We start from the raw sequence: 26,582 nt of genomic DNA, 5'->3' as shown, positions 1-26,582 counted from the left end.
GTTCTCCCATCTAATCCACTTCCTTACCATTGTTGAAGCTTAGGAAACCAAAAGTACTTTTATGGCCATGCCACCACAGTATGAAATGACAAAATCGATTCCATTTGATCTGCATTTGCCAAGGCGTAAAACTATTGACGTTAATAGATTTTGAGTCAATTCAATCAAACTCAACAGTGCATTATTGCACAAGAGCGTTGAATTTGTGCCCGCAGTCAGTGTCAGTGCCCTTGTTTAATAGTAAAAAATGTGAAATATATATATTTCTCTTGGGCATAGGGGGGGGCCTGGGACAGACTAGCTACAATTCATTATGTTGTATCAGAGGAGCCATGGGGGAAGTTTAAGGGAAATGACTCAGAACACAGGAATGAACACAGAACACATCAACACAAACAGCACAGTTCATGCGTTTGAGCGTCATCTCATGATACTTTGTTGGTGTATGACAGCACCTACACATTACAAAAATTAAGCTATATACAAAAGAAAGCAAAAATTTTATATTTATCGTGTTTTTTCTTAAGAACCCCATAATGTCAAAGTGGAATTTATATATTTATTGTTTTCTACCAAATGCAATTAAATATGGAAATGCTTGAAATGTCGTGAGTCAATAAGTATTCAAGCCCGCTTTTGGAGACATGGCCTAGTTATTTCCAGTGAAATCTCCCTTCCCCAGGCTGTGCTGTGGAAATGCAACAACCTGTCACCTTATTACTGTACAAAAATACTCTCTAGAGGAAATATACCATCTCATCTAACCTCATGTAGGTTTACTGTATCTATCTCCATCTGTCTATATGAACACAGTGTTGTGTGTGTAGGCTACTGTACTAAACAACAGTCTGTCATTCTCAGATCCTCCTGGTATCCAGCCTCGTCCAGAAACGTGTCCACGAAATATGTGGTCAATCAGATTTGTCACAGAAGCACATGTTGTTTTATGGCTACATTTCTCCATGGTTAATAAAACGTTTGTTACGAGTCTTGTGTTAATCTAACTTCATATTGTTAACTTGCTGTATTTTGGGTGTTCAGAATAATTACACATCAATAGTGGCAATGCAACAAGCCTGAGACTGTATGGCTCGGTTCCAATATCCACACTAACATATCTCCTAGCATGAAGCCATATTAGGCATGCATCCAGGTGGTATGCTAGTGTGGATATGTAGATTTACCCAGAGCCCCCCAACACTGCTTTAGACCCACCGGCTGGTCAGATGCCCTAACATGATAAGCTTGACACTTAGAAATACTTATTGAACCTTCCAGAATACAATGCATATAATAATATACTATCTCTGTTCATGGGGTTGCTGTTTACACTAAATTACATATAGTAGGGTTTCTTAGTCACAGTTTGTGTGTGATATCTGTTAGCCCTCACCATGTATTGTACATGTTCCTGGGTCTAATTATAGCTGGTTACCACACAAACTGTATGTACATATAGTATATACTACTGTTTATTATATGTCACTTTATTCCTAGTTATATGTACATATCTACCTCAATTACCTCGTACCCCTGCACATTGACTCAGTACTAGTACCCCGGGTATATCGTTACTCATTGTGTATTTATTATTTGTTTTATTATTACGTGTTTTGCTTTCTATTATTGCTCTATTTTCTTTCTTTCTGCATTGTTGCTAAGTGATGGGTCCGTAAGTAAGCGTTTCACTGTTAGTCTACACCTGTTGTTTACAAAGCGTGTGACAAATATCATTTGATTTGAGTTCATGTAAAACTATTATTAGACTGCATTTATCTAGACTTCCTTTCATTGGAAAGAATGTGATTAATTGGGACGTATATAGGGCTTATGACGCACTCACCTGTTTTCTCTCTTCCAAAGGCTGGCATGATGATGGACATGTAGTAGGATACAGTGCTCTCTTGAGGTCAACTTGAAGAACTGCTTGCAATATGTAATCACAATATTTACCCAGCAGAGGGCAATGTTTACTTGATTACAGGTCACAGACCCACGGCTATGGTCACGTTATTTTTCTGCAATGTGTCTTGACAATATTAACCTGTAATTCGAAACCCCAATGTAAATTGTGTGTGTGTGTGTGGAGGGGGGGGGGGGGGGGCTGTGACCTGTAATCAAGTAAACAATATTGCCCTCTGCTGGATAAATATTGTGATTACATATTGCAAGCAACACATTTTTTTTATTTGTTGGAATACTTGGGAAGATATGTTCTACATTAAATTACAGTTTGGCTGAATTCTGATGATTTTACATTATTTTACCATTGCTAAAATCTCCCATAATAAAGATATATATATATATATATATATACACACATATCTCAAAAAATGTGCAAAGCTGTCATCAAGGCAAAGGGTGGCTATTTAAAGAATCTCAAATATAAAATATATTTGATTTGTTTAACACTTTTTTGGTTACTACATGATTCCATATGTGTATTTCATTTTGATGTCTTCCCTATTATTCACAATGTAGAAAATAGTCAAAATAAAGAAAAAACCTTGAATGAGTAGGTATTCTAAAACGTTTGACCTGTAGTGTATATATTTGCTTTTTTTTACTAACAACTTTGGTGGGCGAAAATCAATAATTCGCGGACGCCTATTGCCGATCCCTGTACAGGCGAACACTACCTGTATATGGGGACAGGTTCGACTATCTTCGTGATCCCCGCCCAGGTCACATGTTAAGAAAGCTTGTCCAGCGCGCACAGCTGACTGACAACAACATTACAGCCAGTCGCTTAGGTAGCAGTAGGCAGGGGGGAGAAGCACGACTACAACCAACTGTTTAAAAACATTTCTGTCAACAACCAGAAACTACCTTTAATCAGTTGGTTTGCTGCATCACTTTTCAAGTATTTCATCTTCAGGGTAGTCCGAAATCGTAGTCGTCGAGCTTGAAAGGTGGGGAGGCTACCAGCGAGAGGCAGCTTTTAGGCTTGGTGGAGAGGGAAACGCTCGCTATATCCTCGGACTGAACATGGCAACGTCCCTCATCCAAGCCTGCCGCAGTCTAGCGTTCTCAACATGGCTGCTATCCTTTTGCTTCGTGCATTTTCTGTGCCTGGACTTTACGGTGGCGGAGAAAGAAGAATGGTACACCGCGTTTGTCAACATTACTTATGTGGATCCCGTGACTTCAGAAATCAAAACAGAGAAGACTGAGTGTGGAAGATATGGCGAGCACTCCCCCAAGAAAGAAGCAAGAGGGCAAGTGTTGATGCCTTTGCTTTTGCAAGAGAGACAAGCTTGCGACCCSAACGYKAAGTATCCCCTGCCTTATCAAAACAATGCTTGGATGGCGTTGATAGCTGCAGGGAATTGTACATTCAGAGATAAAATTCGCAACGTCGCTGCACTCCACAACGCTTCTGCAGTCATAATTTATAACGTGGGCTCCACTAATGTCAACGATACCATAACAATGCCTCATCAAGGTAAACTACACTTTCGGGGGAGCAATGCATCATACTCATCAAGCTTACATGACTGTATGCGATGCACTGCATCACTTGTATGAGATACACTGTACTTGTCACTGTTGTGACTTGGTGACAGTTTACAAGTGCTCTGCCCTCTTATCATGTCGTTATGGCAATGGCACACATTGTTTTAGGCTGTTGAAGACTGGCAAGGCATTCATGTCAGTAAGCTACAAGCTCAAAACTGTCAAACTCACTATTATATATTGCACTAATCAACAAAGAAGCACATTGTCCATTTGCTGCCAGTTGTGCCTACAAGTGCAAATCATAACAGKATGTAAGCTCAATGCAGTCCTCAAACCCTAAACCATTTTGATGTATCATTGTCTGTCGAGACAACTGTTTGGTGAACTGATAATGTATTAGTTTATAATTCAACAGTGAACCGGCATCACTCCTCATTCCTCCTAGCTGTGTGAGGATTATCAATGAACAACTTTTCTCCACAAAACTAGATTAAGGATTGCAGGCCTTCTTTTTAAGGGAATGGGCCCCTTGTGTAAAATATATATATTGATATTATGCTGCATAGCTCATGCATGAACTCGCCATGACACTCTGGGAGTTGTATCCACCCAGCTCGTATAGACTATTGATGCATGTTTCCCTGACTGCATTGGGATAGATCATCAGTCAGGCTCTGATATCCTACACATTCCCTATACAGTTTAGCCTATATCTAATTGTAATGCATATCTAATTCTTGCTGATTCTGATTCTGAACTGGGCCAAATGTTGAGTCAGGGGTTGGCATGGTACTGGCTCAGACCAGGCTGAGGCTGTTGTGTAAGCTAAAGAGTTCTCCTGTAATTTMTCTCTCCGGCTCATTCTTTACCGCATCAAAATCTGACCTCACCTCGCTCCCTGTTCTTCTTCAGCACTGACAACTTKCCAGGTGAAAGCCAGCCTCATGATGAGCTTCCACCATTATTGTTTTCACTTGTCAAGTATGTTCCAATCAGTGCAGATGAAGAGACAGAATAAAAAATAAAAATACATTTAGAGCTTGTTTCTCCTGCTCTCACCCTGAGCCATGTAGGAAAGAATCAAGGACAAAGAGGAGCAGAGGGGGCAGGAAGTAGGAGGATTTTAGTTTTAGGTGGACATAAATATTAATGGAAGAAGGATTTAGCACAGTTACGATTTCATCCCAAAATTATTTMSATTTTTGGGTTGTAAAACTGATTCCTGCTTTGCAAGAGATCCAAATGGCAATCCATATTGGTACAGCTTCTGTCAACTTAGYGTGTGTGTGCACGTARAAGAGCGTTTGTTTGCGTTCATAAAACCTATCCAATTCAACGGTGACACTGAAATACCATAAATACACTTAGTGTAGTAATGGGGTCGACAGGCTAATTCAAATGTACTAATTGAGTTATCTCTGTTTAGCCTTGGCTTGAACATCTACAGAAAGCGGCAGTTACTATGACAACTTTTCTTAGACATCTGATTTCGTGGCGTGCTTTTAATTTAACTATCACAGCGTAGTGGTGGGTGGACATGTTTAAGATGAGCCAGCTTGGAGAGTCTGTCCTTGGGAATATCTGAGTCCCCCCAAGCACATCCAATGGACATTTTAATCAGTTGGGTATGTTATCCCTCAGTCGAAGGTGTTTCCGTCTGGTCCGGGTCCAATACTGGAGCYAGCAGAGAAGGCTTTAATAGACAAAACTGGTGTTAACTGGCTGCCAAGTTTCCACTGTAGACCGCTCTCTTTCAATATCTAGGCTGGGTAGGCCCCYCTAGCTCTGCAAGTGACAGTTTGGTGGTGGTGGGCTCTGGCCACTCTGTACACTTGCACCATCGGTGCAAAGAAAAAGGTCTTAGGAGAAACATAGGGTTCGGGCATCTTATGAGTCCTACACAAAACACCCTCCTCCTCTCCTCTCTATCCCTGATCATCCACGATCCATACCTTCTCTCCACATTCCTTATCTTTTCACATGCAGTCTAGTCTTCATATACAGTACCTTGGAAAGTATTCAGACCCCTTGTCTATTTCCACATTTTAYTACRTTACAGCCTTATTCTAAAATGTATAAAATATTTTGTTTTCCTGAGCAATCTACACACAATACCCCATAATGACAAAGCGAAAATGGGTTTTTAGATTTTTTTTGCCAATTTATTACAAATAAAAAAAACACCTTAATAAGATAAGTATTCAGGCCCTTTGCTATGAGACTCAATTGAGCTCAGGTGCATCCTGTTTCCATTGATCATCCTTGAGTTTTTTCTACAACTTCATTGGAGTCCACCTGTTGTAAATTCAATTGATTGGACATGATTTGGAAAGGCACACACCTGTCTATATGATGTCCCACAGTTGACAGTGTATGTCAGAGCAGAAACCAAGCCACGAGGTCCAAGGAATTTTCCGTAGAGCTCCAAGACAGGATTGTGTTGAGGCACAGATCTGGGGAAGGGTACCAAAAAATGTCTGCAGCATTGAAGGTCCACAAGAACAGAGTGGCCTCCATAATCTTTAAATGGAAGAAGTTTGGAACCACYAAGACTCTTCCTAGAGCTGGCCGCCCAGCCAAACTGAGCAATCGGGGGAGAAGGGCCTTGACAGAGCTCTAGAGTTCCTCTGTGGAGATGGAGAACCTTCCAGAAGGACAACCATCTCTGCAGCACTCCACCAATCAAGCCTTTATGGTAGAGTGGCCAGACGGAAGCCCCTCCTCAATAAAAGGAAAATGACAAGGTTCTCTGGTCTGATGAAACGAAGATTGAACTATTTGGCCTGAATGCCAAGCGTCACGTCTGGAGGAAACGTGGCACCATCCCCACGGTGAAGCATGGTGGAGGCAGCATCATGGTGGTGGCAGCATCATGCTGTGGGGATGTCTTTCAACGGCAGGGACTGGGAGACTCGTCAGGTTTGAGGCAAAGACGAACGGAGTAAAGTACAGAGAGATCCTTGATGAAAACCTGCTCCAGAGCGCTCAGGACCTCAGCCTGGGGTGAAGGTTCACCTTCCATCAGGACAATGACCCTAAGCACACAGTCAAGACAATGCAGGAGTGACTTCGGGAAAAGTCTCTGAATGTCCTTGAGTGGCCCAGCCAGGAGGGCCCGGACTTTAACCTGATCGAACATCCCTGGAGARACCTGAAAATAGCTGTGCAGCGACGCTCCCCATCCAACCTGACAGAGCTTGAGAGGATCTGCAGAGAAGATTGGGGGAAAAACTCCCCAAATACAGGTGTGCCAAGCTTGTAGCGTCATACCCAAGAAGACTTGAGGCTGTAATCGCTGCCAAAGGTGCTTCAACAAAGTACTGAGTAAAGGGTCTGAAGACTTATGTAAATGTGAAATTTCAGTTTTTTTATATATATATATACATTTGCAAAAATTCTAAAAACCTGTTTTTGCTTTGTCGTTATGGTGTATTGTGTTTAGATTGATGAGGGGAAAAAAACTATTTAATACATTTTAGAATAAGGCTGTAATGTAACAAATTTTGAAAAAGTCAAGGGGTCTGAATACTTTCCGAATGCACTCTATGACTCTGACGTGTGTGTGTGTGTGGTTGCCCACATACGTTTTGAGCTCGGCTATGCTCCTTTGTCTTTACTGTAGCTCTGTTTACTGAGACAGATCATGTTAATGGATTGAAACTAAACGAACCATGTCTGTGTCTTAACACAACCTGACTGTGCGACTGGTTTGACGACGTGCTGTAAAATGTAGCACCCTCCCCCACAATAGGTTATGCACTGCCGGTCAGCCCATCACCCTGTTAGCACGCTGCCAAACTGCATTAGCCTGCTGCAAAAGCACTGACACACCTCCTCCAACCAGTACAGAGTGGTGTCTGTCTGTATGGGCATCCAAGCTGTGCAGGTGATCGGGTTGCCATGATCGTTGGCGTCAATGGAATGGTTACCATTGCTGACGTTTTGGCTTCTTTTAACTGAGGATTACGCCATGTGGATCACAACAGGTAATTACATTCATATAAACCCCTTTGTTCACATTCACTGGCAGTCTCTGACAGATTCCAAGCCCCATCTGCATCATCACCTGGACTGGATAGTGGTGTGCCAGCATGCTGGCTCCTAATGGGGAAGTGAGGAGAGATGATGGAAGGCCCTACCAGATGCTTAGACACATGGGGCCAGCCGAGGAGAGGGGTTTGGGGGGTGGGTGGCCACCCTGGTGAGCTCTCTGAGACCCCCATTGGGTCCTCCCTGCTTGGCTGGCACAGGCCCAAGAGATGTGTCTGTTAAGGCGTCAGCATTCTTCAGTTCAGCTGGCGCCGAGCTCGGCTAGGTGAACCGAACAAGTGTGCTGGTATACTCCGTTAAAAAGTGGCGATAGTATTGTTTGTCCATTTTGAGACGCCGTAGCCAGTATACACTTCTTCAAAATAGTCCAAATTAATCTAAGATAACTCAAGAAATCTGTTATTAATTTTGAAGTTTTGCTGAGGAGATCTTAGTCTCGCAATTTTACATCTAACTAAGATGTTTGCAGTATTTGTCTCTTATTTTTTACATGAAAATGAGTCACTCTCGTTGAATGACAACAAAGACTTTAGTGAAGATTCCCTATTATTGACCAATCACCGACGAAGGGGCGTAGACTTCGGCTACTGACTTCCGCCTGCCTCAAAAACAATTGTTGTATGCCTGAACAACTGAAGTGAACAAAAACGTCACAAAAGGTCTGCATTATATATGCACTAACTCTTCCAAACTATTTTGTCTGGGAAGCATGTGGATACTAGCCACACCACACACACACACACACACACACACACACCCCACCCTTCCTGCTGAGAGGGTACAGCGGGACGGCAGTCCCTGGGTACCTACGGAAAAGAGGAGACTGTGCTATTTCTGGGGCTGCTAAGACTCATACTCCCAGCCCTGAGACGAACAGACAGAGATGGAGAGAGAGAGAGAGAGAGAGAATGATGAGGGAAAGGGGGACTAAAAGAAAGCGAGAGAAAGAACAGTCCTCGGTGGGCCAACAGAAGTGGACTGTATCGGCCAGGGTAACCGAGAGCCAAGAATCTCATTCTCTCTCCCTCTCTCTCTCATCTTAATTAGGTTGGCCCCACCTGTGACAAAGAATGCATACAAGGCCTTTTTGTATGAGAACCACTCAGCTTCTGTGTGGACAGGACACGTATGAATCCTATCAGGGCTGATCTTTATGAAAGACTTGCCATTTGCAGTCTGGCTTTTATATGGAGGGAAAGCAATGAGCATGTGGAGKACATTTTCTGAGAGCTGGAATTAMTCACTAGATTACTGTATGACGTGGCTCCCTCCCTCTGCCAGATCCTTTCAGTTTTTCTTTCCTGACCATGGTTTTTTAGGCAGTTGTTTTGTCGGCCATCTTGGCTATGCAAATTTCGGTGGCTACATGTATTAATTATTTTATATTTTTATGCACATTTTCGCTGGACAGACTAACACTGTTGATATTGAATAAGGATTTGTGCTGTTTAATTACAGCTAACCAAATACTATTATCCACTACACAGCAGGTTATGCTGCCCTCAAGGCTGCTAGCAAAAGCTAATCCTCAGCAGCACTAAACAGGTTAGCGCCCTTCCTCTAAAAATCAACTGCTCACTCGCTCTCTATTCCACCTGGCTTTCCTTATTATGCACCATTGTGGCTTATTATGCACCATCTTGGCTTATTATGCACCATTCTTGCTAATGGGTGTCCTCAAAGAGGAGAGATTTTGGTCCAGTTCAGCCTCTGTCGGGCCATCGGTTGATATTACACACTGCTTTGATTTTTAGAAGCAGCTATTTTGTTTTTCTTGTTCTTTCTCTCTCTCTAAATGAAATGGATTCGCCAACTACTTGCAGACAGTGGTGATAAAATGTGTTGCCCCTTTGTGGAATATCTTTGTGTCAGTATTCTTGTCTCCTTCATCTGGGTTGTAATTTCTAGCCTGGTCCCAGATCTGTTTGTAGTGTCTTGCCAACTCCTATGGTTATTGACGTGACTATGACCATAGGAGTTGGCAAGACAGCACAAACAGATCAGGGACCAGTCTATGTAATCCAAAATCCCACCCAGATGGTAAAGATGGCTAAAACCTTGAGTCTACTCTGCACTACCTACTTAAGATCTCATACTTAACAGCTGAAGCATGGCCAGTGTGCAAAAGCAGCTCTGCAGACCAAACTCATTCAATGTGTTCCTTTACCATGGTCATATTGTTATCAAGGCTCATAGAGGTGAAGAAGTTAATCCACTCCTTGAGGCCATGTGTTGCTACTAAACTTTTGGCATCCATGTTGGATTGTGCCCTCATGTCCAGGCAGTTTATTTATGCACATCGGTTGAGGGGTATCTGGTTAGGTTAGCAAGCCATTATATTTTTTAAGCTGTGTAGCGTTTGTCAGGGTGTAGGGCTCAGTGTTAACGTAATAGTATTAGCAGCCGTGAGATCTGTTTACCGTGCACACACAGCTTGTTTTTCTGCCGGTGATTGTGCCGCTGATTGCATTAGGAGTGGCTACCCTTAACAGTTATGTATGAACAAACCATGGTGCTGCTGCAACACTCGTTGCTAATTCAGCCAACTGTGTGTGTGGGCGCTTGTTTGCATATAGGCCTATATGTGGCGTCCTTGGACCTAATGCATTGTGCTTTGCTGTGTGTAAACCCTATATGCAGGATAACACAGTAGCCTCCGGCCTACTATCCATTGTGCACTGTTGCATCACAATGTGATTTAGGCCCCGTCTATGCCAGGACATTGGCTCCAGAGCTCTTCATTCCTGATGCGTCTTATTTCATTAGAATGCTGTGTATTATTAGATTTAGTCTAGTCGTTTAGTTTTTTGGAAACAATTAGGCAATCTGAAGCCGAAAAAAAGCACACTTTGCCAGTAGCCCTTTAACTTCCGTTTCAAGAAATACAATACGCCTATGAGAAAAAGCTTCAAGAGTGCAGCTTTTGGACCCATACGAAGAGTTGGGCTAGTAAAGATTATTATTATGTAGATCTATTGATCTGCTCTCCTTTCTCTCCATAAACCTGTGGCTGTATGTCTCTTACGACGAACTAGTTACATATGGAGATTTATGAGCATAATAATGCATTGCGCCTTTGGGGGATCCATGGKGGATCAGTCCCTGCGTCACACACACACACCTTGAGGTTTATTTCCAGGACCACGTCATGAAACTGGGCGCCATGGCGACCGACCGAGAGAACAGAGAAACAAGAGTTGTATTCTGTCTCCTCCATCTCTTCCCTCTGTTCTTTGACCACCCTCTTTCACCCACTGTATTTTTACCTATTCTCACTGTTAGCTAGACCTGTACAGATGTGAGTCATGCAACTCTGCCAAGGGAAATTAGCATACCGTGCATGCCGTATCCCATAGGCGTGTGAGATTCAAGTTTGGGGAAGCAAATTTTCACCAGAAAAATGCACCTTTATAATAAAGCATTCCATGCATCATCATATTTGCAGACTTATGTAAAATAGCCTACTATTCCTAATGTGATGAGTAGATTGGATAGTCTTMATTTAGGCTAATAATATAACATAATCATTGAATGCATGGCTGTAGGCTATATCAAATCAAATTTATTTGTAAAGCCCTTCTTACATCAGCTGATATCTCAAAGTGCTGTACAGAAACTCAGCCTAAAACCCCAAACAGCAAGCAATGCAGGTGTAGAAGCACGGTGGCTAGGAAAAACTCCCTAGAAAGGCCAGAACCTGGGGCCTCCCGGGTGGCGCAGTGGTCTAGGGCACTGCATCGCAGCGCTAGCTGCGCCACCAGAGACTCTGGGTTCGCGACCGGGAGGTCGACCGGGAGGACGCACAATTGGCCTAGCGTAGTCCGGGCTACCGGTTTGGCCGGTAGGGATATCCTTGTCTCATCGCGCACCAGCGACTCCTGTGGCGGGCCGGGCGCAGTGCGCCCTAACCAAGGGAGCCAGGTGCACGGGGTTTCCTCCTCCACATTGGAGGAAACACTCTCTCTCTCTCTCTCTCTCTCTCTCTCTCTGCTACTCCAGTTTCAACTGTTCTGCCTGCAGCTATGGAACCCTGACCTGTTCACCTGACGTGATTTTCACCAGAAAAATGCAGAGAGAGATATATATATATATATAACACAACACAGATAACAGACTGGCCCTAGCCCCCCGACACAAGCTACTGGAGGCTGAGACAGATGGCCTTATATGAACACATTTCATGCAATTCTACTACACTTTATATGACTGGAGACATTAGCAGAATCTTTTTTTAATACGACAAAAATTACAGAGTAGCCTACTCTGCTGACACTGACAAACAGATCAATTAAAACCATGTTGTCTGATCCATCTAATCGTCCTATGAGAAGKGTAGACACACACAATTATGACGTTCATCTAACCTGGAGGAGGAAATTATTGTCCAAAAACTRACTTTCAAGTAGCACTAATCCAACCATGAAAGAGTGAATATGCGCACTCACCAGGAATGTGAGTGCGCATATATTAGCTGGTGCTAATAAGATAGGCTTTACTGTTCACTCAATTAATTGAGAATTTTGATAACCAAAAGACAGATTATTATTTTCATTGTCTTTTCTTTACAGCAATAGACATTTGCTTTCCAAATGATGTTTTCCTTCAATTGTATTTTGAAATATTGCGATATACCTGGCTGGGCTTCTACTTTTCACTGACATTCGCAACTCAACAATCATCTATGTGGCTATTTGCCAGGCGCGCTGCCTAAATTGTGGTGCCTTCTGACTGTAGGCAATGATATTTTTTATTTTACCTTTATTTAACCAGGTAGGCCAGTTGAGAACAAGTTCTCATTTGCAACTGCGACCTGGCCAAGATAAAGCAAAGCAGTGCGACACAAACAACAACACAGAGTTACACATGGAATAAACAAACATTACAGTCAATAACACAATAGAAAMGTCTATATACAGTGTGTGCAAATGAGGTGAGGTAAGGCAATAAATAGGCCATAGTGGCGCAATAATTACAATTTAGCAATTAAACACTGGAGTGATAGATGTGCAGAAGATGAATGTGCAAGTAGAGATACTGGGGTGCAAAGGAGAAATTAAAAAAAAAAAAAACAGTTTGAGGATGGGGTAGTTGGATGGGCTATTTACAGATGGGCTATGTTCAGGTGCAGTGATCGGTGAGCTGCTCTGACAGCTGGTGCCTAAAGTTAGAGAGGGAGATATGAGTCTCCAGCTTCAGTCATTTTTGAAATTCATTCCAGTCATTGGCAGCAGAGAACTGGAAGGAAAGGTGGCCAAAGGAGGAATTGGCTTTGGGGGTGAAATATACCAGCTGGAGCGCGTGCTATGGGTTGGTGCTGCTATGGTGACCAGTGAGCTGAGATAAGGAGTGCGTGCTWTGGGTTGCTGCTGCTATGGTGACCAGTGAGCTGAGATAAGGCGGAGCTTTACCTAGCAAAGACTTATAGATGACCTGGAGCCAGTGGGTCTGGCGACGAATATGAAGCGAGGGCCAGCCAACGAGAGCATACAAGTCGCAGTGGTGGGTAGTATATGGGGCTTTGGTGGCAAAACGGATGGCACTGTGATAGACTGCATACAATTTGCTGAGTAGAGTGTTGGAGTCTATTTTGTAAATTACATCGCCGAAGTCAAGGATCGGTAGGATAGTCAGTTTTACGAGGATCCACAGCTTATATGTTTTTAAAGAAGCTAATGATCCTCTGTGGCCAAATCATGCTTTCTGGTGTAGTAGCTTATTTTGAATTATTTTATGAATTTCTGTATCGACAGGAGTAAGATAATTAGGCTATATAATTTTKCCAATTTACTTTAGGGGAAGCTTAGCTCCTAGCCTTATGGACGCGCCSACTGTGTCGTATGCTAATCTTTTGGCGGTTTTAAATCTGCATTTGTTAGTGAATATATTTCAGTCTCTGGAGTAAAGTCCAATGTTCCTTTTCTAATCCGGAATTCATTAGTGAGTGGGTTGACTGAGTCATCCATTTTTGAATGCCTTGCTGCTTGCTTTGTGTCTGTCTTGGGCAAAAAGTTTTTCAGCTACTTTTATTTCTTCAGTCACAGCTTTTTCCAACCTGTTTTTGTCTCTTCTGCAGTGATAATATGGTGTTGCTAGGTGCCAACTTTCCTCTCTCTTTTTTTCTTTCTCTCTATCCATCCCCAGGGTATGGTGATATAATGGCCTTGGCCACTCTCAGACCTCCGCCGGGTGCCGAGGGTATCCCACAATGCCCTGTGGCTGGCGGGCTGCCCGGGCGGCGGTGGTGGCAGAGTGAACGAGCCTCTCCTTTAGAAACTACTGATAGATGGAGTGAAGCACCCTGGGGCTTCTGTGTTCCTGTGGCTCCGCACAGACGCCACGGTAACAAGGCCGCAGAGTCCTAGAGGAAATGATGTCACCGAGTTCCAAAGGCTAATGAGTCACTTAGGCCCTTGACGACACAGACATCATCCCACCTCAATGTGTGGCTGCAGATGGAGTGTCCATGGAATGTAATCTCTTGTCTGGGATTTTAAACCACTCAGACACCTCTGATAGGCTATACTTCCTATCTATCACTCTCACCTCACCTCCCAATGCTTCAGTCAGTGGTTAAAGTGTGTCCATGTCCGATAGACAGGTAGGCAGYACATACTGTAGCTGCAAGTTAAGGCACTCGGAGTCTTGCCTCGCTGAAGCTTTTTGGCCTGCTTCTTATGAACGTGAATGGYGGCCATTTTGAAATCTTGAGGGGAATCGATTGTGTTATTTAGTGGGTTAGCTTAGGACTTAGCCTACTTGAAGGATATTTTATCACTGTAATTATAATTTTCTGTGTGAAGAAAGGGGATATCGAAGCTATAGTATMTTTTGGTGTGACGGTTGAGGATTGTGTGAAGTGTCAGGTCACAGGCCATAGGGAGAGGGGCTAGATGAGAGGTRAGGATGAGAATAATGTCTGGTGGGAGGCCCTGTCAGAACTTGCTGGTTTCAACTCTGAAAGGAGTTAACTGAAGTGTTAAAACACAACGTGTTAAAGTGGCACTTCTGTTGTCCATGACCTTGATAAYATCCAACTCAACAACCTTCGACTCAGTTGTGAAAGTGTTAAAATATCCTTGGTGGTTACAATTTTCCACTCTGTTGACTATCTGGTGGTGTGAACTAATGGCTTTGCTATGAAATTATGTTCCCTTGTAGAGTGTCTGGGGGGGGTGTGGTACTTTGTTTGACCCCTAAATGAGTTACCGATCCAACCTTTTTAGTGGCAGCTGGGCCTGACCTAATTGTCAATTGGACTGTGTTATCAAAGCGGTCTGGTATTGTGACACCAGTGACGTGAAATGTTCAAAACGTTGCTGATAGAAATGTCAGCTAATGAATAGAGMTAATATGATTCCTTACTCTGTGACWGACAAATMATTTCTGTTCGACAGATTTGTTCTAAATCTGTAACGTTTTCTCCMTTCTTAACAGGACCACAGGGCTCTGACCCAGACATGGAGAGTCAGGGGTTTGTTTTGTTGGCTCTGCGTCCTGTCTCTGCCTGAATGAACTCCCAGTAGGCTAGCCTAATGCTAATTACTCACTGTGTTCTACAGACAGTGTTCTGTGAGTACAGGTTATTTATAGTTTAGCTCAACCCTGATACACAATAGGGGTCTGATACCTCCACAGAGAGGTTTCAAATCCCATACAAATGAATGGGATCAAATGAAGCCACAAAGGAGCAATCAAAGAGCCACATGCAGTCCCAGAGCCAGATGTTGCAGATCTCTGTCCCATACAAAAATAATATATTGTCCCATATGGATGTTTAGGTTGTCTCAACAGATCCTTTATTAAGTTTATTTCCAATGAACTACAACATATTTACAATAGTTGGTTGGATATATTTTGTAGCAGCTGACAAAGTCCCAGCCTGTTTGTCTTGACTTCCTACCAGCCTGGTGCTGTGTGATTTAGAATATACAGTGCCCGTCTCCAAGAGGCCCGTTTAGACATTTTCTCTGCTCTGTTCTAGAAATGTCTCCCTTTTGCAACTTTTAATAAACCGRATCGATATTTGATTGACTTTACCAACGACTGCTCTTCTTTTTGTTCACCTGGAAATTCCTCTTCCAACAGGTACGGGGGATATCGTGGCGATCATGATTCCGGAACCCAAGGGTCGGGAGATCGCCGCTCTACTAGAACGCAACGTCACGGTGACCGTGCACATCACCATAGGAACGAGGAACCTTCAGAAGTATGTGAGCAGAACGTCGGTGGTGTTCGTCTCCATCYCCTTCATCGTCCTGATGATCATCTCCCTGGCATGGCTCATCTTCTACTACATACAGCGGTTCAGATACGCCAACGCTCGCGACCGCAATCAGGTACGGTTCACTGTACAGACACAGTACCCCCCCCCAAATAACACCCCAAATAACAATAACGAGGCTATATACAGCGGGTACCGGATCAATGTGAGGCACGTAGTGAGTGTAGCGTTTTAACTAACCATCTGAAGGGATTATAAGACATGGTTGGTAAGACAACCAAAGACATGGTTGGTAAAGTCATCCTACTGTATTTCAGTGTGTTGTCTCTGATCACACACAGGTTGTCTTCTACTATATACAGCGGTTCAGATATGCCAACGCTCGTGACCGCAACCAGGTACGGTATGACCGTAATGACAGCGGAAACTAGCAGTTTTACCACAGTATGAACATACTTTTTCTATATCTATATGTAGAGCAGTTGCTTTTCTCTGAGGTGATTCGTCTTCTCCAAACATTTCCCTGCCTTTTCCTTCCAGAAATGAAGGCCAAAATTAAAAATTGCGCGACAGCTGGGTTTGCTAGCGGAAACCTGTTGGACCGTCAACCGTGTAGTCCTGTTGGACCGTGTAGTCAATGCACACACCGTGGCCCACACTCTTAGAAAAAAAGGTGCTATCTAGAACCTTAAAGGGTTCTTCGGCTGTCCCCATAKGAGAACCCTTTGAAGAACCCTTTTTGGTTGCAGGGAGAATTATTTTGGTTCCAGGTAAAATCCTTTTGGGTTGCATGTGGAACCCTTTCTACAGAGGGTTCTACATRGAACCAAAAAGGGTTCTTCAAAGGGTTTTCCTATGGGGACAGCTGAATAAACTTTTTGGAAATCTTTTTTCTAAGATTGTCCAATGTTGACACAAATGTTACAGACAACCACATGGGTTGTCAAGGGGAATGGGCACCATGGTGACAAGAACTTGCCAGGCCTGAAACCACAAATCTGTTCTCTGTTGATGTCACAATGACTTTCCTTGATGATTGATTGAGAGCAGCTGTGGGCAGTGGCCTGGTCTGATGCAGTTCTTTTCCACAGTGAGACTAGACCTAGATAGCGAGGGTTAGCAGCCTACCTTTCTCTCAATGTCTCTTAGTATTTATCTATTATCCACTCAATCTCTCCCTCCCTCCCTCATGCATTTAGCTCTCTATCTCTCCCTCCCTCTCTTTTTCTCTCTCTTTCCCTTTTTTATACCTTGCACAACTCAATGACCTGACTCGGCCTGTGTTTTCTCCTCTGGTCTGCAACAAGTGGTTAACTGTCAGCTCAGAGACGCTGCTATGTCAACATCACTAAGCGACTGTTCATCCTGCCGTGTTAAAACATTACACAGCCTCTCAGAACGGCTCCTTCAGATCTATTAACCAGTAATATGGTCCACCTTGGTTCAGATGGGGACAGTGGATCTCACGCCCTTTCTCTAACCTTGAAACGTGTCCATTCCTTGTCTTGTCAGTGGTTATTGGATATATAGGAAATTCCAGACATTCTTTTCTCTCTTTTGGGTTGCCAGGTTGGGTTGCTTATCTTTCCCCCACCTTCTTTGTTGTTCTTTGATCTTCTATGAGCAGAGACGTCTCGGAGACGCAGCCAAGAAGGCCATCAGTAAGCTCCAAGTACGAACCATCAGGAAAGGAGACAAGGTAGACCTGGCTGCATGCTTTACTAACCTCTTCTATGATGTTGGATAAATGTGTTACGAAGGTTGTTATGAATGATACTGCCACACTCGTAAAGGTTTCATGACTGGTTTCATGAAGGTGTTATGAATGCCTTATGTATAGACCCTCTTCAAGTAAAGTGTTTCCAAAACCACCTATTTAAGTAGCAGGGATATGACCTTGATTGTAGGGTTTTAAACCGAAGCGAACCGTTTCCCCACGCTCCTGCTAAGCGCAGCATTTGATAATGAACTTCCATCAGCCCAATGATAATGACTGACTCATTTTTATTTTCTGTGTGTGTGTGTGTGTGTGTGTTATAATTTTAATTAATTATACACGCTGCATGGCTTTTGATCCGCTCCGCTTTATTCACCTTCCAGGAAATTAAAACGAGACTAGACAACCAACCAAATGTCTCCTGTGTGTTTGGTGTTCTAGGAAACGGAGTCTGACTTTGACAACTGTGCTGTGTGCATCGAGGTCTATAAAGCGAATGATGTTGTWAGGATATTGCCGTGCAGGTACGACAGCCTCTCCCATTTTTCAGTGTAACTAGAGAGAGCAGACACATTGACACCCATTACTATCATTGTCTCCGATAGATCATGTGTTGCAGTAGGTCTATTGCTAATGATTGGTAGTCATTAATATGCTACAATAATATTCTGTTCTGTACCTGCGAGCATAWGTAGAGCATGGTGAGTGATGCTATGTTACCAAGGAGACTGTTACTATGGATGACATCATCAATGYTATGCGTGTTCGTGTGTGTGAYTCTGTCCTCAGGCACATCTTCCATAAAAGCTGTGTGGACCCCTGGCTTCTGGACCACCGGACCTGTCCCATGTGTAAAATGAACATCCTCAAAGCGCTGGGAATACCAGTAAGGAGTTTCTGTCTTTCAAAATCTATCCATCTCTCTTTCATTCCCAACCCTGATCCTGRAGAGATTTTATTTTTGGAAAGTTTTTTGTTGTTGTTGTTTATATTTGATTGATTGATTTCAGCCCAACTTTGACTGTGGGGATGACATTCCGCCAGACTATGAGATGTCAGTGGGAGGCCCGCCCACCAACCCCATCACAGGGGYCMGTGACATCACGGTGAACGGGGAGGAGAGCTCGGTGGTGCTGGACACRATGGACATGAACAGGACGATAGGGCTGCCTCAGGTCTACCRCGACGCCCACGAGACACTACCACAGGCCGGGGACAGCCGACACATCGCCAGCAGTGAGTATAGACACACACCTGTGCACCTGCACACACACACACACACACATTATTATACCTTTATTTCAACAAGGAACACAGACTGAGAGCAAGGTCTCTTTTACAGCTGGGCCCTGCGTATACATGTTACACATACAGTTTAGGTACAATGATTAAGAAACTACACAAGACAAACAAAACGATCACAGATAACACAAAAAAATACAGCAGCAGATTATTACATTTACACAGGTTATTCCCCTAACAGCACAAGAACTTGCATTACCCGAAACAGTTACAAGCAATACAAAAATAAAAATCCTCCAAWATATATTTCAAATGGGCAAGGGAGACAAGAGTCTCAAGTTTAAGTTTAGTCTGCCGGCTATTCCATAGGCAAGGAGCGTAACAGGAAAAGGCAGCCATACCCAACTCKGTGGAGATCGCAGGGGCCTCAAGTGTAATCCATGTTGAGACCTGGTTTTAGGAATTATAACTCTAATATTGATGAGTGATGATAAATAAGGTAGTTTATTCAGAAGTGCTTATAGACAAACACGAGAGCATGTTGTTCTCGTCTCATGGACAGCGAAGTCCAACCCACATTTTGATATAAAACACAGTGGTGAGTTCTGTAGCTAGCACCTGCAATAAACCTAAGTGTGCAATGATAAGTAGCATCCAGCGATTTAAGTGTTGATGCCGTAGCATGCATGTAGATAATATCCCCATAATCTATAACGGACATAAAAGTATCTTGCACAATTTGTCTTCTATTTGTAGAGGACAAACATGTCCTGTTTCTATAGAGGAAGCATAGCTTGATTTTTAGCCATTTACAAAGTTTGTCAATATACATTTTAAAAGACAGTTTATCATACAACCATATCCTTAAGTATGTATGTGCAGAGACCTGATTAATTCAAGAACCATCTAAGCTCGTAAGTGCAAGTGTATTTTCAACCAACTCTTTGAACCTATTAAAAATCATAAAATGTGTTTTCTTTGCATTTAAAACAAGTTTCAGCCGTATAAAAGACCCTTGTAATATCGTAAAATCTGTCTCCAATAGTGATAGTGCTTGGTCAGCTGTTGAAGCGATAGAATACATGACAGTGTCATCAGCATATAAATKAATTTGACACTTTCTTATCTCATCACCGATATTGTTTATGTAGAGAGTGAACAGTAATGGACCAAGTATAGAACCTTGTGGGACCCCTTTAACCAACTCCAATGGCTCCGACTGGATGCTGTCGACTCTAACAGCCTGACTTCTATCTTTTAGATAGTCATGAAACCAATGACAGGCATCCAATCCCAGTCCTATTGACGACARCTTACCCAAAAGTATCGCATGGTCTACAGTGTCAAAAGCTTTAAATCTATGAACAAGGCGACACAGTACTTTCTATTATSTAGAGCATTAGTAATATAATTTACAATATGTACAGTGGCTGTAAAAGTACTGTGTTTAGGTCTGAAGCCAGATTGATTACTAGAAAGAGTATTGTTAACAGTTAAAAAAGATTGTAGTTGCCTATTCACCAATGACTCTAGAATTTTAGCCAAACAGGAGAGCTTAGAGATGGGCCGATAATTATCCAATTCACTATCATCACCTCCCTTGAGGAGTGGTAAAACAAAAGCTGTTTTCCAAGATTTAGGAATCTTTCCTACGACAAATGTTTGATTAAAGATATGCGTCACTACACTAGCAAGTGTCGCACACTTGAGTAAATATGGATCCAGATTGTCAGTGCCTAATGATTTCTTAGAATCTATAGCAGATCGTGCAGATAAGACCTCATCTTCTGTGACTTTTTGAAGATTAAAAACTGTCTTACTGTTTTCCACATCAGCTGAAGGCCAAGGGACTGAAACAAGAGACCGGTCAGGATGCGCATCAACACACCATCACACACACAACACACCACCACACACACACACAACACACACACACACACAACACACCCACACACACACACACACACAAACAAACACATATGCGCATCAACACACACACAAACAAAACATATGCGCATCAAACACACACACAAATATAGCATATACATGTAACACACTCTCTCACACACACCTATGCTTTGGTTCCATCCCAGCACTAACAGAACGTCTTCAACTAACCTGTACTTCCTCAACACAAACCAGGGAACTCACACCTCAGAACACTCCCCCTTACCTGTCATGTTCAGAGCTGTGCTATGGTGGGATATAAGAGGAGTACTGTATTCTGAAATAGACCACAGTGTCCTCTCTGTCTCCACCAGAACAGAGAGTAGTTGCTCTCTCTAACAGACCACAATGTCCTGGTTCTTCACATGTGCGTCCACAACGACACCCTATTACCTATATAGTGCACTTTTTTTGACCAGGGGTCATAGGGCTCTAGTCAAAAGTAGTGCACTATATAGGTAATACGGTACCACTTCAAATGCAGCCTTGTACTGGCGTGGTTTGCTAGCCCAGGGCTGCTGTACTGGCGTAGATTAGCTAGCCCAGGGCTGCTGTACTGGCGTGGATTAGCTAGCCCAGGGCTGCTGTACTGGTGTGGCTTAGCTAGCCCAGGGCTGCTGTACTGGCGTGGCTTAGCTAGCCCAGGGCTGCTGTACTGGCGTGGCTTAGCTACCCCAGGGCTGCTGTACTGGCGTGGCTTAGCTACCCCAGGGCTGCTGTACTGGCGTGGCTTAGCTAGCCCAGGGCTGCTGTACTGGCGTGGCTTAGCTAACCCAGGGCTGCTGTACTGGCGTGGCTTAGCTAGCCCAGGGCTGCTGTACTGGCGTGGCTTAGCTAGCCCAGGGCCAGAACTAGGCCATCAGCCACCTGCTTTACTGTTCCCTGAATCCAGTCCCTGGCCAGAGCAGGAGAGAAGGAATAGTGCTCCCTTTTTTCAAAGTCCCAAGCTAACCCAAATGCATTGGCATGGTTTACATACGTAGCATCCCAGTATGTTTTAAGGTTGCCGTGCTTGCTATTAGCAAGTTATTAGCATAAGGCACTACAGCACTGAGCCATTGATAGGCACATTGTGTTTTTTGAGCCTGTTTGTTTAACAGCTGGTTAGCACATGGAACTTATTAGTCTGTCTGTCTGTCTGTCTGCCTGCCTGCCTGCCTGCCTGCCTGCCTGTCTGCCTGCCTGCCTGCCTGCCTGCCTGCCTGCAGTCCGGAGAGTGGGGCAGGAGTGTGTTGACGCTGGCACGGCTCACATCCTGTCCACCGTGCTGAAATTCCACCTACAGTTGGCGGGGACTCCGACCAAAACGCTCGCCTCTCGAGCCAATGGAACAAGTTAATGGTGCCTTTGTGACAGCGTCTTATTAGCTTCCTGAGGCCTCTACTGTACCTTAAAGACCTGGCAAACACTTTGGACAGCGTCAACCTGCTAAGCCCCTTCAAAAGATTCGAAAACTAGGGAGAACCGTGTACTTTTTTGTATCCCTCCCTCATTCGCATAACACAAACCAATTTCTTGCGCTCCCATGAATGCCAGTCAATGTTCTACCTTCTACCTTCGCTTTTTACACCGAGTTTACATGGCTGTATGTCTTTCACCTGTGCGCAGCTTGTCCCCTTTTCGAGCCTTGGCATTGCTTGTCACACCTACCTTTGTGTTAAATATTCGCTTCCTCGGTTCCATCCCGGGGCGTATTCAAAACCCCCCAGCTGCTGTTTATTTTAAGCCCCAGGATGGATCTGTGTTGTCAGGGAGAGTGATTTGTGGGTTGCGGAAAACGCAGAGCCCAATCGGGCTGAGTCAGTGCTTATGGAATGGCACGGCAGTACTGCCACTCTAGGCCTTTATCATTATTGTAGTCTGGCTGTCACCAGCACGATCGCTTACTGCAGTATAGGCAGTAAAACAAAGTTGGCGTGCACTGAGGGGAATGACATTTGGGGTAGGGAGAAATAAAGCTCCAGGCCCATATTCACAGTGTCTCGAAGTAGGAAGGCTGTACATATAATGGTATTTACTACGATCTAAACTGCAAAACTGATCCTAGATCAGTACTCCCCTCGAAGAGTAACGCAGTATGTCTTAGGGCTACACTACTAAGTAGGAGGAGTTAGCCAGCTGACTTTGATAAACAACCAGAAATAACAGTTTATTTTCTGGTTCATTAGGAAAGCTAAGTTTAGAGATGTGTTGTTGACTCAATTAGACCATTTCAAGTTTATCTTTATAAAAAAAACTATAAAGATATCTCAGAATATTCAGGCAAGTTAGCTGGCTAACTCCTTGAACCTGCTTTGTATTATACCGCTCTGATTTGAAGTGACAACCAGCAGAGCTGTTCATTTTGAGTCATACAGGACAATTAAGCCTCCAAGTAGCTGAGTCATACCAAGTGCTCCTGGTCTTTCCTAACTGATAGAATTGTTTGATCTCCCTAGTGATGTTATTATAGATAGGTAGCACTGCTAACACAGGCTCCTGGCAGCCGTAGGTCTGTCAGCCTGGCTTCTAAGAGGATTATGATGAGGTGTGTGTGTGTGTGTGTGTGTGTGTGTGTGTGTGTGTGTGTGTGTGTGTGTGTCTGCAGTGCTGAGACGGGGTTCTGGCTCCTCCTAGTGATAGCTTACCCCCACTGGACACACATCAACCCATCTGGAGGGGTTGTCATGGTTACAGGGGCGGGCACACACTTTCTTCCTTTCTCCCCTCCCTCCGCCTTCTTCCTCTCTCTCCCAATAACATTCAGACTGTCAGTTTCTCTCTCGCTCTCTCCCTCTCCCTCCCTCAGACTAGAGCTACTGACTCTCTCCTAACGCCTTTACTCTCCTAACGCAAGCCTCTCTCTCTCTGTTCCTCACCAGTCTCTCTCTCTCTCTCTCTCTCTCTGTTCCTCACCAGTCTCTCTCTCTCTCTCTCTCTGTTCCTCACCAGTCTCTCGCTCTCTCTCTCTCTCTCTCTCTGTTCCTCACCAGTCTCTCTCTCTCTCTCTGTTCCTCACCAGCCTCTCTAAATTCAATTCAATTCAAGGGGCTTTATTGGCATGGGAAACATGTGTTAACATTGTAGAATTTAACGGCTCTTTTCTGGATTTTGATAATTAGTGGGTATCGGCCTAATTCTGCTCTGCATGCATTATTATTTGGTGTTCTACGTTGTACACGGAGGATATTTTTGCAGAATTCTGCATGCAGAGTCTCAATATGGTGTTTGTCCCATTTTGTGAAGTCTTGGTTGGTGAGCGGACCCCAGACCTCACAACCATAAAGGGCAATGGGCTCTATGACTGATTCAAGTATTTTTAGCCAGATCCTAATTGGTATGTTGAAATTTATGTTCCTTTTGATGGCATAGAATACCCTTCTTGCCTTGTCTCTCAGATCGTTCACAGCTTTGTGGAAGTTACCTGTGGCGCTGATGTTTAGGCCAAGGTATGTATAGTTTTTTGTGTGCTCTAGGGCAAAAGTGTCTAGATGGAATTTGTATTTGTGGTCCTGGCGACTGGACCTTCTTTGGAACACCATTATTTTGGTCTTACTGAGATTTACTGTTATGGCCCAGGTCTGACAGAATCTGTGCAGAAGATCTAGGTGCTGCTGTAGGCCCTCCTTGGTTGGTGACAGAAGCACCAGATCATCAGCATACAGTAGACATTTGACTTCGGATTCTAGTAGGGTGAGGCCGGGTGCTGCAGACTTTTCTAGTGCCCGCGCCAATTCGTTGATATATATGTTGAAGAGGGTGGGGCTTAAGCTGCATCCCTGTCTCACCCCACGACCCTGTGTGAAGAAATTTGTGTTTTTTGCCAATTTTAACCGCACACTTGTGCGGTTAATGGAGTTGCCATTCCTCTGAGGCTGTACTGGGTCAAGATAAGAAGATTTCACCGGTGGTACCCAACCCACCGGCGGCACCTTTTTTCGGCGTTCAGGAAGTGCATCCTGTGTCACTTGGCTCACGCTGCGACCTGTTTCCCTCTCGTTTCCGCTCGAGGTCGCCCATAGTGTTTATATTATTTCTTGCCCGCTATAATCGTTGTTCTATTGCTGGCACGGCCCCATTGCTTGGGCCTTAAACTTATATGGACTCGTCACCGTTATTAGGTATTGGGGTCCTGTTCCCCGGCCCATTTGTTTGTATATTTCCTGCCCGCTATAGTCACCATTCTACTGTTGGCCCTGCCCTGTCGTTTCCATTTCGTCGCCCTCGTCCTCTCTTCCGGTCCCGGCCGGACGCCCGACCTTGCATTCTAGGCCAAAGGCCTTTAGGATGTCCAGTGAGTACAGCAGGGTTTGTCTACTGATCAGAGTCGCGAATCTCGCACTTCGGGGCTTTGATAGGCCCAGTGTTCTCAGCAGTTCAAAGTTAGAGGTGGGCCACTTCCCGCGGCCTCCCATCGGGAAGCCGTAGACCAGCACCCTGCTGAGGCTGAACTGTTTCGCAATGATCGGGGCGATGGGGAGGTATTTTTCCACCTTTTCTGCTCTGCCCTTCTCGAAGGTGTCCCCGTTCCTCTCGTATCTCACTGTTACGTCCGCAACGACACCCAGTCTACCTTTCACGAATAGTAGGTCGGGGATTTTCAGTCCCCCCTCTGTCGTTATCACTCTCAGTTCTTTGGTTACTGTCCATCCCAGTTTCTCGGCTTGCAGATGAGGTTATTACTCTCTCTGTTCCTCACCAGTCTCTCTCTCTGTTCTTCACCAGTCTCTCTCTCTCTCTCTCTGTTCCTCACCAGTCTCTGTGAATAGCAGCTGGCATCACTTAGAGCCTGAACTCCTGCTGCTATGCCAGAGCCTTTCAGGACACGCCTTCAGACTCCTGCTCCTCTCTCCCTCCCTCCAAGCCTTTATGTAACCATGACAAATGGAGCCACGGACAGACAGGATTGAACTGTTATATATTAGTATTAGGTTGGCATTTACCTCCTTGAGGATGCAGCTCATGTTTGGTGCCTGCTTGCAACTTGTATAATTCAAATAGCTTATGCCAAGGGTATTTGGAAATGGATGGTGTGAATTAACACACACACTGTTTAGTTCTGTTGTGTTGGTTGTCAACCGAGACTCTCATTATCAGCCCGTCACCACAGTCTGTGTTCTTCCTGCATCAATTAGCTGGGAGTTAATGGGAGTTCTGTTTGTCGCGGCGCTAACTAGCTCACGGTGCCGCCTGACAACCGCCCCGAGATGAAGGACTGATCTATCAGTGTTCTGCTGGAATTGCCGTGTTGCAGTGACAGGTCGCGGTGCACTCCATGCCCGGCAGCGTAAACAACGAGCGCTGTCTGTTAACTTATTACGGTTATCCTTCACTTTGGACCGTGCTACAGCTAGTTGCCAGAAAAAGGCCTGATTTGCTGCAGGAAAGTGGGACAGGAGTGTGTTAGTCCATAGAGAGCATATGTGAAGTAGATTGATGGTCCCCTGTACTTCTCTAGTTGTTTTCTATTCATCTGACTGTGTAGCGCTGCTATCTCCTAAGGCCCGGTGTAGCGCTGCTATCTCCTAAGACCCGTGTAGCGCTGCTATCTCCTAGCCCCGGTGTAGCGCTGCTATCTCCTTAGACCCGGTGTAGCACTGCTATCTCCTAAGACCCGGTGTAGCGCTGCTATCTCTTAAGATCTGGTGTAGTGCAGTCTGTCTTTAGTCAAGTGGACATCACAGCACTTACAGAGCGTTTACATCTCGTCAGGTTCCCTCTATGCCCTCATCAGTCGCCTCATCTTGTCTCTGCTACTGCACATTAACTGCCATTTTGGGTCCATTCAGGTTTACCTGTATCACCCTCTCTTTAAAGGTGACCACCATGTTGTGTCTGTGCTGACTGATCTCTCTCTCCTGCAGGTGAGCACCAGCCCCCGTGAGCAGCGACTCGGACACCTCCCTTATCCTGGCTGTGGAGGTGGGTCTGTCCGACATGGAGCTCTCCCTCGGGCACGACCGTGAC

The 26,582-nt window shown here is 44.4% G+C and overlaps 1 protein-coding gene across 1 annotated transcript; it reads left to right on the top strand.

The window, feature by feature from the left end:
* The first annotated feature begins 2,706 nt into the window (after nt 1–2,706).
* Nucleotides 2,707–26,582, top strand: rnf150a (ring finger protein 150a). The gene is made up of 7 exons (XM_024142437.2): nt 2,707–3,445; nt 15,595–15,845; nt 17,358–17,429; nt 17,889–17,971; nt 18,237–18,333; nt 18,458–18,683; nt 26,480–26,582. The coding sequence occupies exons 1-7, from the start codon at nt 2,989–2,991 to the stop codon at nt 26,497–26,499; spliced, it is 1,206 nt and encodes a 401-aa protein (XP_023998205.1). The 5' UTR covers nt 2,707–2,988; the 3' UTR covers nt 26,500–26,582.

Source organism: Salvelinus sp. IW2-2015, unplaced genomic scaffold (genome assembly GCF_002910315.2).
Source record: "Salvelinus sp. IW2-2015 unplaced genomic scaffold, ASM291031v2 Un_scaffold3154, whole genome shotgun sequence".
In the NCBI taxonomy this organism is placed as follows: domain Eukaryota; kingdom Metazoa; phylum Chordata; class Actinopteri; order Salmoniformes; family Salmonidae; genus Salvelinus; species Salvelinus sp. IW2-2015.
The sequence above is the reverse complement of the archived record's forward strand: the minus strand, read 5'-3'. Positions and strand labels throughout refer to the sequence as shown.